At 44.3% G+C, this 13,649-nt stretch overlaps 1 protein-coding gene across 4 annotated transcripts in view; it reads left to right on the forward strand.

The window, feature by feature from the left end:
• Positions 1-2,830: 2,830 nt before the first annotated feature.
• ARHGEF26 (Rho guanine nucleotide exchange factor 26) overlaps positions 2,831-13,649 on the forward strand; it is a 134,716-nt gene continuing 123,897 nt past the window's right edge. For 2 of the 4 annotated variants that reach the window (XR_014066229.1, XM_081532059.1), the window contains exons 1-4: positions 2,831-2,941; positions 3,357-4,502; positions 6,143-6,182; positions 9,669-9,814. Coding sequence is in view for 3 of the 4 variants with exons in the window: in XM_081532059.1 (XP_081388185.1) it covers positions 3,423-4,502; positions 6,143-6,182; positions 9,669-9,814 (1,266 nt within the window). In the remaining variant the exon portion in view is untranslated. The remainder of the gene's footprint in view (positions 2,942-3,356; positions 4,503-6,142; positions 6,183-9,668; positions 9,815-13,649) is intronic. The other 2 variants (XM_081532069.1, XM_081532080.1) reach the window with 2 other exon arrangements.

A 13,649-nucleotide genomic window follows, 5' to 3' on the forward strand; every position in this document is an offset into this window, starting at 1 on the left:
GAAAGTGAAGAAGAACTAAAGAGCCTCTTGATGAAAGTGAAAGAGGAGAGTGAAAAAGTTGGCTTAAAGCTCAACATTCAGAAAACTAAGATCATGGCATCGGGTCCCATCACCTCATGGGAAATAGATGGGGAAACAGTGCAAACAGTGTCAGACTTTATTTTTTGATGCTCCAAAATCACTGCTGATGGTGATTGCAGCCATGAAATTAAAAGACACTTACTCCTTGGAAGGAAGGTTATGACCAACGTAGATAGCATATTGAAAAGCAGAGACATTACTTTGCCAACAAAGGTCCGTCTAGTCAAGGCTATGGTTTTTCCAGTAGTGATGTATGGATGTGAGAGTTGGGCGGTGAAGAAAGCTGAGTGCCAAAGAATTGATGCTTCTGAACTGTGGTGTTGGAGAAGACTCTTGAGAGTCCCCTGGACTGCAAGAAGATCCAACCAGTCCATCCTAAAGGAGATCAGTCCTGGGTGTTCACTGGAAGGACTGATGTTGAAGCTGAAGCTCCAATACTTTGGCCACCTCATGCGAAGAGATCACTCATTGGAAAAGACCCTGATGCTGGGAAGGATTGGGGGCAGGAGGAGAAGGGGACGAGAGAGGATGATATGGCTGGATGGCATCACCGACTTGATGGACATTGGTTTGGGTAGACTCCCGGAGTTGGTGATGGACAGGGAGGCCTGGAGTGCTGCGATTCATGGGGTCGCAAAGAGTCGGACACGACTGAGCGACTGAACTGAACTGAAGCACTTTAAAAATTAATTTATTATATTTTCCCAATATGCAAGTAATACTTGTTAGTATGAAAAATACCCTATATTAAAAAGTGGGTAGATATGAGCATATAATCAGCCATATCTTCTAACCAAAATATTTGGTAAATTTTTTTTTAGAAAAATTTCTTATAAATATTTTGTTGCCATTCTTCTACTTCAGAAAACATTTCAAATCAAAGTAACATATATTTAATGTACAGTATTTGGAAAGTATAGCAAAGTATAAATAAGCGTGAAAAACATTCATCTCATTACCACCCAGAAACTGCCTCTCACTAGTTTCGGTCATCAAATTCAACTTATCCAGGACAAACAGGAGCATTTTGTGGATGTGCAGTACACCCTTGCTGAATTTGTGAATGCTAAAAAAAGAGAGCTTGGAGAACAGCCCATATGTCTTGGTAATAGAATTAATTACACAGATCTTATGGTCTAAAAATCCTCTGTCTTCTCAAGTTTGCCTTATTCTTCTCACATTGCTGGAGCTTGTCCAGGACACAGCCAACTTTCTACTATTTGGCAACAGAGCACTCTGCGCTGGCTGGTCACTGTCTTCATTCAGGTCACCCTCTCATTCATTCATACATTCATTCATTCGACAAATATTCATTAAGTGCCACTCTATGTGCCTGCAATACAGAGGGGGCAATAAAGAAACACGGCCCCTGCCCTCTTGCAGCTTTCAGTCAAAAGAAGACAAAGCAGAATAAACATAAAACTAAACATATGATTTGGAGAAGGCAATGGCGACCCACTCCAGTACTCTTGCCCGGAAAATCCCATGGACGGAGGAGCCTGGTAGGCTGCAGTCCATGGGGTCGCGAAGAGTCGGCCACGACTGAAGAGACGCAGCAGCAGCAGCAAATATATGATTAAATACATTTGTGATGAGTGTCGATAGATGAGAACAGGTGGCTGGGAAAGTCAATAAGCGTAGCCATAATCAGATTCAGGAGGGAAGCCCTCTCTGCCGGACAGGTCAGAAGGTCAAGGAGAAACAAAAGGGAAGCTTTGAGGCTGTCAAACTTGGTGGGTGTGGCCTAAAATTAGTGAAGGAACAATTGTGGGGGGTGGGGGAGGCTACAGAGGTAAGCACTTCCTGTTCGTGTGCTCCTGCTCAGTTGCCCAGTCCTCTAGGGCCTTTATCTTCCCTGTAGCTCAGACGGTAAATAATCTGCTTGTAATGCAGGAGACCTGGGTTTGATCCCTGGGTTGGGAAGATCCCCTGGAGAAGGGAATGGCCATCTACTCCAGTATTCTTGCCTGGAGAATCCCAGGGACAGAGGAGCCTGGCAGGCTACAGTCTGTGGACTCGCGAAGAGTCGGACACGACTGAGCGACTAACACTATAGGGCCTTGGAGAGGGTTTTGAATTTTATCCTGTGTATGCTTAGAAACCAATAAGCTGGGTTTTTTTTTTTTTTGCAATTTAAATTATGGTTACTTTTAAAAGGTAACATTCGCAATTCAAAGCATACAAGATCCAAAGATGATTGAATGAAAACACTCCGTCCCTCCGGTTTCCTAGCCACCCAGCTGTCCTCCTCCGAACTGGCTAAAAGTATCTCTCCAGAAATACTCCAGGCACAAGCAAGCCTATCAGCCCGTAAGATATTTTAAGCAGGGGAGTAGGGCATTGGATTTAAGACCACCCGAATACTGAGAGGCGCCTGGCTTTCTGCGTTCAGAGCTACGCGTTCCAGCTCACGCCCTTCACCCACCCTACTGTGCTCGGCATTCAGAGCTTCTACCAGGGAGATCCCCCGGGGGCCCAGGACTTCGCAAATTACATTTTGGCAGGGCTCCTACGTTTGTTCCCACGCTGTGCTCCGAGCCACAGCCTTGCGCGCCCGCAGCTCCCAGGCCGCCCCCTCCCCGCATCTCGTGGCCCGGAACCCGGAACTCGGCACACAGCCCACGTGCGCTCGAGTGTTTTAACCAGACCAGGGCGGGAAGGCAGCGGCTCCCAGAAGGCAGCGACTGAGGCGGGCCGGGGCGTGGCCAATGCGGTAGGCAGGATCAAGCTTGGGGGCGGAGCCGACGCTGGGTCGGCTGCGGAGCTCTCCAGAGCTCCTGCTGCGAAGATTCTGTCCGGGACCCGGGCCACCCACTGGGCGGCGGTGCTCGTCGGCCCTGGGCTCTACAAAGCCCTGAAGGTAAATCGGCCTGGGAGACGGGCTGCTGGAGCTCTAGAGGACCTACGACGGGGGCGGGCCGCTGGATGGCAGCGGAGGGGAGCGTCCCGCGACGAGTTTCCCAAGAAAGCTGAACTCGTCCCAAGTTTCCTGTGCATCAGTTTGCACCGGCGATTTGGTGGCGGTCTGTTTCTGTGCGGGTGGTCTTGGGCCGCGAGAGAGGCGCGGTGGTGATTGGATTAATTCGTCTGGGCACGACCCAGGTTTCTGTACTGGACCCCTCGCCGCTGTGGGCGCAGTTTTTGCCCCAGAAAGGGTGGGTAATTGAACGCAGTTGTGTCCCGCGGCTGCCGGGTGATCCCCGGGCTCAGAGCGCGCGCGTCTGCAAGGCGTGCCTAGTAGTCCGGAGGCCAAGCTCCATGACTTTCCTCTTTAGGCAAGACTAACTAGGTGCTGTTCCCCCACCCCCACCCCCCTGAGGGCTGACCCCCAAGGCTCCGCTATGGACACCGAGAGCGAAGTGGATTTTTCCAGCAACAGCTTAACCCCTTTGTGGCGGAGGCGTTCAACCCCTCAGCCCCAGCTCCTGGGCCGGAGCAAGCCGAGGCCCCAGTCCTACCAGAGCCCCAGCGGGTTGCTGATCACGGATTTCCCGGTGGAGGACCGAGAGACGCTCCCTGCGGCGCAGACTCTGGCCGAAGTGCCCGGCGCCTCCGACGGCAGGACGGTCCAGAGGAGCCCCTTGCTTCTATGCGCCCATCGGAGGGCGGTGACCAATGGGAGGACCGTCTCCCCGGAGTACAGGGCTGTCTCTCCTCGGCTCCGACGGCCCAAGTCACCCCAAGTCCCCAGAGTGGCGTCGGGCGGCTCCCCCAAGTCCCCAGCGAATGGCACAGTGACCAAGCCCGTGCCTCAGCCGCTGCACTCCCCGCGGACTCCTCGAGCGCCCTCCCCTTGCAGCCCCGAGGGAGACAAGACCGGATTCCCCACCAGCCCCCTGCCTTCGCCGGCTACAAATGGACTTTCCCCTAATATCTCCTCCCAAGGCGCCGGTTCGCTGTCCGGCAACATGGCTAAGGACCCTGAGCGAGGACCCTCGAGACTCTCTCCTTCGCCCCCCAAAAGGTCTTTGGAACAAAAGCTGCCCCTCCAAAGGCTGCCCTCACCGGAGAACGAACTCCTGGAGAATCCTTCGGTGGTTTTGAGCACAAACAGCCCCGCCGCCCTCAAAGTGGGAAAACAGCAGATCATTCCGAAGAGCTTAGCCTCGGAAATTAAAATAAGTAAATCCAACAGTCTGAACGTGGAACCTCACAAGAGACTGCTCAAGGTGCGCAGCATGGTGGAGGGCCTTGGGGCCCCCGTGGGCCCAGCAGAGGACGAGGGCGAGGCGGAGCACGACTTGGACAGCCCGGGGTCTCTGCGGCGAGGCTTGCGGTCCACCTCCTATCGCAGGGCGGTGGTCAGTGGCGTTGATTTTGACAGTCCTGGCACCTCGAAGAAGAAGAACAGGATGTCCCAGCCGGTTCTGAAAGCAGTGATGGAAGACAAGGAGAAGTTTTCCAGCCTGGGAAGGATAAAGGTAAAAAGTGGGCAAGAGCGTCACACGTTAGGCAGTCACTAAGCCGCCAGTGAAGATGTTCGGGATGGGGAGGAGGGGCGCAGAGGGAACCAGAGGTTATTGTTCTTTTTTAATTTTATTGTTTGTTGATCAGACCTCTGCACATCTATCTCTTGGCCATTTTATTGCTGGTAGGCACAGCCCAGGTTAATGCAGTTTTATGGGAGGAACTGAAACTCGTATCACTGTATTAAGTTCGGCAAAATGTAGGGGACAAGTAGGAGAAAAAAAAACAGCAAATTACCTAATGGTGATGTGAGTCTTGAACACTTTTAATACAGGTAGCTGCAAAGGGGGTGGCAGGCAGGCGTGGATCTGCACTCTTGATTATGGGGTCACGCCAGCGTGGTGCTTGTTTAGAAGTGTCAGTTGCTGGTTGCTGATTCACCACAGCTGATACAGGAAAACACTGATTTCCTTTCAGCCTGTTGATTATTTTAAGTACTTACATTAGTGATTTAATTGCTGAAATATTTTTCCTTTCCATGATGATCACATACTAAATACCATCCAGGTAAAATGTGAATCTTAAAAGTCAATTGCCAGAATCACAAAAGACATAGTTTGTCACCAGTGGCTTTGGTTGCATCTCATTCCCATTTTGTGCCCACTTAACCCTTGAGTGCATTTAACAAGTTGGTAGCTTGAAACTTCAGGTTGGAGTGAATGGTGTGGCGTTGCTCCCAGATAAAGACCTAGGAGTTGCACTCCTTAAAATATTACCAAATATGACATAAAGAAATAGGGAAGACTATGGAAGAAGATTTTGGAGTGTGCATGTGCTGCCTTCTCCAGACACAAGACAGATCTCAGCAATAGGGCAGAAATTCATTTTGGCAGCCACATCTTTTCCTGATTAATCAAAAAGCTGGAACCAGTCTATTTAAATGTCACATATGTAATACACAAGCGAGCCTGTTTTATTTTAGATCCTATGGCCTTAAATTACATAACATTTTATGTGTGTTTCCCCCCCTTCCAACTTTGCAAGTTTAACAAAGTTCAATTTAACAGTGGTGGTGAATCATGAGTGGGCTTCCCTGGTGGCTCAGATGGTAAAGAATCCACCTGCAATGAAGGAGACCTGGGTTCAGTCTCTGGGTTGGGAAGATCTCCTGGAGAAGGGAATGTCTTCTCAACTCCAGTATTCTTGCCTGGAAAGTCCCATGGACAGGGAAGCCTGGAGGGGTACAGCTCATGGGGTCACAAAGAATAGGACATGACTGAGCGACTAAGCAAACTAATTTCTAAGTAAAGAAATTACATAACATTTTATGTGCTCCCCCCCGCCCCAGCTCTGCAAGTATGGCACAGTTCAATTTAACAGTGGTGGTGAATCATCAGTAATAAGCTAAAAACTATTGGTCATTTGAGGATTCTCAAGCTGTATTGGCAGAGCGTGGGGGATATTGTACATTTTATTTCATCTTTTTAATAGTAGTCATATGACTGCTTTAGGGATCATGTGTGCATGCTGTTGGAAATCTAATGAATGTGACCACAAAAAAAGTACTTTTTCTTGAAATAGCTGTATTTTCTGTTTGGCTCATTCATACATAGTTTGCTTTGCTTTTCCTCTTTTTGCTTTTCTTGTTTCTTAGAAAAAAATGCTGAAAGGACAAGGAACATTTGATGGGGAAGGTAAGCATTTGATTTTCCAGACTTTTATTGCTGTTTCAATGTGGAATATCAATTATAAGTTGAAATCCAACTGAAGTAACAAAAACACAAGATGAGAAAAATGTACAACTTCTTCTCAAATTATACAGCACAAAGCTCTGCACTTAGCTAAATTTTTATCCAGTAATACCAGCAGTGAATAAAATTAATGGCATTCTTTGTAAGCCAATGACTTTGTCAGACCAGTGTTCTAGGATTTTTAATTCTCCTCTACTCTGCCTCCATCCCCACCTCCTTCAAAAAATGAAGAATAAGGATAAGCTCTAGCTCTTCAATTTAAAATTCTGAAGGTTTGGCATGTAGATCTTACGTCCGTATTTACTTAGGTCATATTTCCTTTGACTTAATGTTCTTATCCCCATATTTCTACATTTTAATATCATTAATATGGTTTCCTAATCAAGTTTCAATTTGGAGGAAATCTAACTCTCTTCACTAACAGAACCTTACTGCTAAGAATTTCGACCCCATGTAGTGTTTTTGTGAAGGATCTCAGAAACAAAAGCAGCTTTCACCAGGTGTTCAGACCCTAAGCAGATTAGTGGACTTTGTGTAAATGGATCCAGTGTCAATGGACCAGAAGAGCTTGTAGAGCTGGGGGAGTGTGGTGGAGGTGAGGGTAGTTACTTCCTGTCATTCTTTGAAATGCTAAGATTTTCCAACCTTTAAAAGAACAGTGAAGAAGGGTATGCCCCTCTGTAAGTAAATCAAAGGTAAAACCACCCAGAGTTGTATCAACTTGGCTGATTACAAAACATTTCCCCATATAATTCTTATAAAAATCAATTCCCATTTTATCATTTAAATATGACCAGTTTATAAAAATGTATTGATTGTATCCATCTTAGAAAATGTTTTCTATGGGGAAGAAATCCAGATATAGTATTTTTGCTGGTTAGGATAAAGTCATCTTCCAGATTTTATAACTGAGGAATCTGGAATCTCAAAGAGGCTTAGTACCTTATACACTGTTACACAGCCAGGACCAGGACAGACAACTGGTTCTCACGCACTTTGCTTTCTCTTGTACCCTGTTATGACCGTGAAGTGAACAGAGCATCTATCTAATATAAATCACGAGAGATGTTTTGCATCTTCTGGAATTTGGCATTAGTTTTGGGACTCTTGCTTCAAATAGTTAAAAATTTTGAGCTTTTTTGGAGTCTGAAGACAGACCTTCATTATAACTAGTTTTATGCTGTTTCCTTTTACGAGGAGCTGTTTCTGTGCACCTCTCCTCTCTTCTCAAGTATGATGACCTAGACATTCTTTCTCACATATATGTACATGAGGAATGCAGGAGTCTTACAGTTGATGACTAACAAGAATGTAAGTCAGGAAGCTGTGTGGTTGAGTGGTAAGATCCTGTGATATTGGAACCAGAGACCTGAGTTCCTGTCCTGCTGCTTCTACTCATCAGTTGAGTGACATTAAACAAACCTCTCAACTTCACTGAGCCCGTTTTATCCTGTGTAAAATGAAGGTAATAATTGTCTACATTGTTGTGAGATGAATGAGACATCATATCAACAATGTCCGAATGTATTTTATGTCATATAATTAAGTACTTTAAAGGGTGCTACAGAGATTTATACCCTCATAATCTGCTTTCATATGCAGACCAATCAGAGAACAGTAAAATCGTGCATGAACACTCAGTACTTAGTGATGATGCATACAGAACATGCCATAGTTGATGAGAAATGAGGCGGCTTCAGTAGATAAGGAAAGCGTTTCAAACTCAGTATGTTCCAAAACCAAACTCAGAATCTTTCCATTAAAGCTGAATCTCTTCTGGAGTTCCCTTCTTCCACTTTTCAGTTGTGGGACTTAACAGAGCTAGAAAACATCCTGACCACCACAGCCAGTCTGACCCCTGTATCCAGTCCAACCCCCTTAAGTCTCCATTGCTTTTCACTGACCACTTCAAGAGCATCCTCATTAGTCCCTTAACTAGTCAATGTTTTGCTCTTCCAATCTAAAAATGTCTTTCAGTGGATTTTCATTGCAGTCGGGATAAAATAAAACCTTTACAGTATGAAAGAAACTCTGGCTTTTGGGCTCAGGATAAAACCCAGTTCTTTAACATTGCCTGCAAAACTCTGCCTGGTTTGAACTGTCTGGCTCTTCTCCCTAAACTCACCTTACACCCTTTGTCTGTTAGACGCCTACACTCCAGTTCTTGACCTCTTTTATTCTTCTAAGGTAATTTATTTCCTCTTGCTTTTGCAGGTGGTTTTTTTCTGTAGCTCTGTGGTTTCTCAGCTTTCAGATCTTAAGATTTTCCTCATTAACACCTCTCTGACCCCCAGACTAAATCATGTCCTGCTAACAGTCTGTTCTCAGAGCACTTGTATATAAATTTTTTGGTTTGTAGATATGTATTTGTGCCAGATCATTGTGTCCTCAACCTTAAAATGACTTGCTGTCTTACTTGGAGTAAGAAGCAAAAGTCCTTTCAATGGCATTGAGGCAAGACCCTACATGGTCAGCCCTCTATTCATCCCAACCCCCATCTCCTATACTTCCTCCCATCCCTTAACTTATTCCAGCCACACAGGCCTCCTTGCCGTAAGATACACCAAGCAGACTCCTGCCCCAGGGCCTTTGTACTTGCTGTTGTCTCTGTTTGCTGATGTCTCTGTTGTTGCCAGCTGTACAGATGGCTTCCTTTCTTAACCTCTTTTAGATCTTTGCTTCAATGTCACCTCTATGAGGCCTTCCTAAACCACCCTGTTTAAAATCTACGTATCACCCTTCATAACACCCTTTCTCTGTTTGATTTTTTGCCATGTTAACTTTTCAGCATCTGCCGTATTATAAAAGTTGCTTGTTTATTTATTGTCATTCTTTCATCACTGATGTTAGCTCCTTGAAGAATGAGATTTTTCTCTTTTTTTGTTGTTGTTCTTTGTTGTATCCCCAGCACCTAGCATATACTGGCGTCTAGTAGACATTTTCTGAGTATCAGTTGAATGAATTCATGACTGACTGACTTTTACTATATTTCTCATTAAATTTTTAGCTCATGAGGGCACAGAAAGTGTCTTTTATTTTCTATTTACTCCCAGCCCTTGGCACATTGTAGATGTTCTATAAATGTTTGTTAAATCGAAAAATAAAAGGGTGTTAATGCAATTTAACCTAAAAAACAATGATGTAATAGACAAGACCTTCATGAGTGGTGGACAGAGTCATGGAAACTTTGCTTCAGTTGGCATTTGATGTACAGGCACTTCCCTGTCCCCTGCAGATGAATGGGGGACAGAGCTGTATGAGTGAGAAAATAAATTTTTGATCATGACTCTTGAGGAAATTCATTTATCTCTTGTTTATTAAAATGGAGACCAAACATCATATAAATATTGGATGTTTCTTTAGAACAAGTAGCGTCATGATGGGGGGGTGGCAATTAGTGATGTGTAGGGTTTGGTTCTTTTTTTGCAGAAAATGCTGTCCTGTATCAGAACTACAAAGAAAAGGCCCTTGACATCGACTCCGATGAGGAGTCAGAGCTGAAAGAACAGAAATCTGATGAAAAAATTGTGATTCACCACAAGCCTCTGAGGTCCACGTGGAGCCAGCTCTCTGCGGTGAGTGTGTACCTTCTGTTTTTCTATCTGTGAGAGTGAAGAGACCAAGTTGTGGAAATTATACCTGGTTGTGGTTTTAATTTTTTCCACCAGTAATCCTGTAACCCTAAGGAGAAAGATTCTTCTAGATTGTGAAATATTTCTTAAAACTCTGAAGTGAACTGATCAGAAAAATTTATCATGTTTTTATAAAATAAAGTGCTTTCAGACTGATGTACTATGGACTCTGGAAACTCTTCCTACTCAGTATATTTTCTGTTTTTTTATATAGTGTGTATGTAGTGGTAGCTTAATATATTAAGTGATAGCTTAATATCTCTTAATATATCTGAACTGTATTGTAATTATGGCTGTGTATGCATATGTTTGGGGGCTTCCTTGGTGGCTCAGTAGTAAAAAATGCACCTGCCAATGCAGGAGACTCAGGTTCCATCCCTGATCCAGGAAGATCCCTTGGAGAAGGAAATGGCAATCCATTCCAGTATCCTTGCCTGAAAGATGCCCATGGACAGGGGAGCCTGGCAGGATACAGTCCATCGGGGTCATAAAGAGTTGGACACGACTTAGCGACTGAATGACAATAATATATATGTATGTACGCTATTTGTATGTATGTATAGTACCTATGTAAAACAGGGAGTGTGTTACACTTCTTCCTTGGAAATTTCATTTGATAGAGACACATTTATATTTCCTGAAACTGGTTGATGAATGGCATTCTGTCCTGTCTCCATGTGTGCATCTTCTGTTGGCCAGTGTCTGATACTTATTTTTGTATTGATGAGTAAATTCTCCTCTTTGCATCAAACCTCTTTAGTTTTTAGCCATAATTTCTTTTCCTCCTGGCTTAACAATGTCACAGGGTGGTGCTTAGTTTACGTGATGTGAGTTTGGGTACAGCATTTGTAGGTAGGAAAGAGTTCCCATAACTGGCTTGGGTGGTGGGAATGTTGCATGAAAATTACAAGCCAGTGCACCTCTGTGAGTCCTTTATCAATATGGAAGCAGAAGTGATTCTGTCTTAAGCCGAAATGAACATAGTTCAGAATCAGGAATCTCATGTACTTAGGGAACCCGTCAGCGTTAAGTGAAGAAGTTGTTTATGTTAGCACTTGTAAACTTGACCATGGAAATGCCCCTATGTTGATTATGGAGGTGACATCTGGCTCAGGCTTTTCCGCCCCTCTCTGCACTGTACTGGAATTCAGAATTCAAGAAACGAAACCTTTTCTTCTGTCTCCCTCCTCCCCCCTAATTTTGTGCTAAGGGAAAGTTATGTATTTCCAGCGTCACACCACGGTGTGACATCCTTAGTGTTACACCACAGATTAAAATGCTTATGGGGGGCAGGCCTAGTAGTGTTACAAGTGATGCTGCTGAGTGTGGGTGAAGGGGAGTGATGGGAACTGTGATCCACAGGCCTTGTATAAGTTGAACAGCTGCCACTTAGTTCAAGCCAGTTAGTTCACTGTTGCAATATTTTCTGATATTTAGGAAAGAGAATACAGAAAGTCAGACTTTTGAGTTTGCGCAAACTCAGGGAGATACTGAAGGACAGGGAAGTCTGGTGTACTGCAGTCCATGGGGTCCCAAAGAGTCGGACACTACTGAGTGAGTGAACAACGACAGCAAAATCCCGTTTGTTTTTTTAAATGTTTATTTGGCTGTGCCAGGTCTTAGTTGTGGCACACGATCTTCAATCTTTGTTGCAGCATGCAGGATGTTTAGTTGCAGCATGTGGGATCTAGTTCTCTGACCAGGGATTAAACTCCAGCTCCTGCATGGGGAGCGTAGAATCTTAGCCATTGGACCACCAGAGAAGTCCCTTCAAGTATCATACTAATTTAAGTTTTAAAAAATGTTTCATGAGCCCAACACTATCTCTGGGCCAGTAGTTGCTCAATCGTGTCCAACTCTTTGCGACCCCATGGACTGTATGTAGCCCACCAGGCTTCTCTATCCATGGGATTCTCCAGGCAAGAGTACTGGAATGAGTTGCCCTGCACTCTTCCAGGGGACCTTCCTGACCCAGGGATCAGACCTGTGTCTCTTATGTCTCCTGCATCGGCAGGCAGATTCTTTACCACTAGTGCCACCTGGGAGGACCTCACACAGGCCAGTTCAGTTCAGTCGCTCAGTCATGTCTGACTCTTTGTGACCCCATGGACTGCAGCATGCCAGGCTTCCCTGTCTATCACCAACTCCCGGAGCTTACTCATACTCATGTCCATCAGTTGGTGATGCCATCCAACCATCTTATTCTCTGTCATTCCCTTCTCCTCCTGCCTTCAATCTGTCCCAACATCAGGGTCTTTTCCAGTGAGTCAGTTCTTTGCATCAGGTGGCCAAAGTATTGGAGCTTCAGCTTCAGCATCAGTCCTTCCAATGAATATTCAGGACTGATTTCCTTCAGGATGGACTGGTTGGATCTCCTTGCAGTCCAAGGGACTCTCAAGAGACTTCTCCAACACCACAGTTCAAAAGCATCAATTCTGCACTTAGCTTTCTTTATAGTCCAACTCTCACATCCATACATGACTACTGGAAAAACCAAAGCTTTGACTAGATGGACCTTTGTTGACATCGTAACAGGCCAAGTTGACCCTAAATGACTGTCATTCTGTTGTTGGTATAGACCATTTGGTAGAGGATACTCGAGAATAAAACTGGATTTTTTGAGTTTTCTCTCTAGGGCAGCAGTTGCGTTTGTTAGCCCAGGCCTAAATCTTGCTGTTGATCTCTGAATGCTAAACAAAAACATGTACTTCTCTGTCACTTACACACTTCTCCAACTTAGCCTTAGTACCGAAAGCCAGGCTGCCATGTTTATGCCTCCTGGAGTTTGGCTTTCATTTAGATTAACAAATGCAAATTTAAATAACACTTCGTATCTTTCAAACTTTCAATTCTTCAAATACAGGCATGCATTTTATTTGGCAGAGGATCAATGTACTGTTGTGCCTTTTGTTAACAAGATTGATATTAGAAGACTATCTGATGATAAAATGTTGTAAAGTAGATTCTGACTGCAGAACTGTGTTATCTTGGATTTGAATGTTCCCAGGGCTTGTGTGTATTTATTGTGTTGCTTGGCAATTACATTTAACCAAAGCATCATGATTGGACTTTGCCCTTTGCATCACTTGGGCACCAGCCTGCGTTTTCTTTGGCCCTTCTGTGTCTCTGTTTCACTTTTAAACACTTTGTTTTTTTAATTTTTTTAATTATAAAGTATTTCAAGCTCGGGGCTTCCCTGGTGGATCAGTGTAAAAAAATCCATCTGCCAATGTAGGAAATGTGGGTTTGATTCCTGGTCCAGAAAGATCCCCTGGAGAAGGAAATGGCAACCCCTTCTAGTATTCTTGCCTGGGAAATCCCATGGACAGAGGAGCCTGGCAGGCTATAGTCCCTGGGGTTGCAAAGAGTCAGACACAACTTAGCGACTGAACAACAACTTCAAGCATGCAGAAAAATTATCTGTAAATAATATTTCATTATATATCTCAGAGAAATACAGATTTTTAAAATAAAAAATAATCAAAATTGCTACAACTAAAAATTCAGAAAAAAATTCTTAATACCATCCAATGCCCAGTCAGTATTCATATTTCCACAATTTTCATATATTTTTTAAGATTTATTTAAATGATAATCTGCATAAAGTCATACATTGTGATTACTTAATCATATTTCTTAAGTCGTTTCCTCTGTAATGTACCCTCTGAAACCATGTAATTCAGATTGGGCCTTGAACCTACAGTCCAGGACTTGAACCTAGCCAAATCCCAGATCTGGAACTTGAACTCACGGTCTTTTAACTGAGATCACGCCATGA

Source organism: Giraffa tippelskirchi, chromosome 2 (assembly GCF_054371585.1).
Source record: "Giraffa tippelskirchi isolate mGirTip1 chromosome 2, T2T-mGirTip1v1.2.pri, whole genome shotgun sequence".
Lineage (NCBI taxonomy): Eukaryota > Metazoa > Chordata > Mammalia > Artiodactyla > Giraffidae > Giraffa > Giraffa tippelskirchi.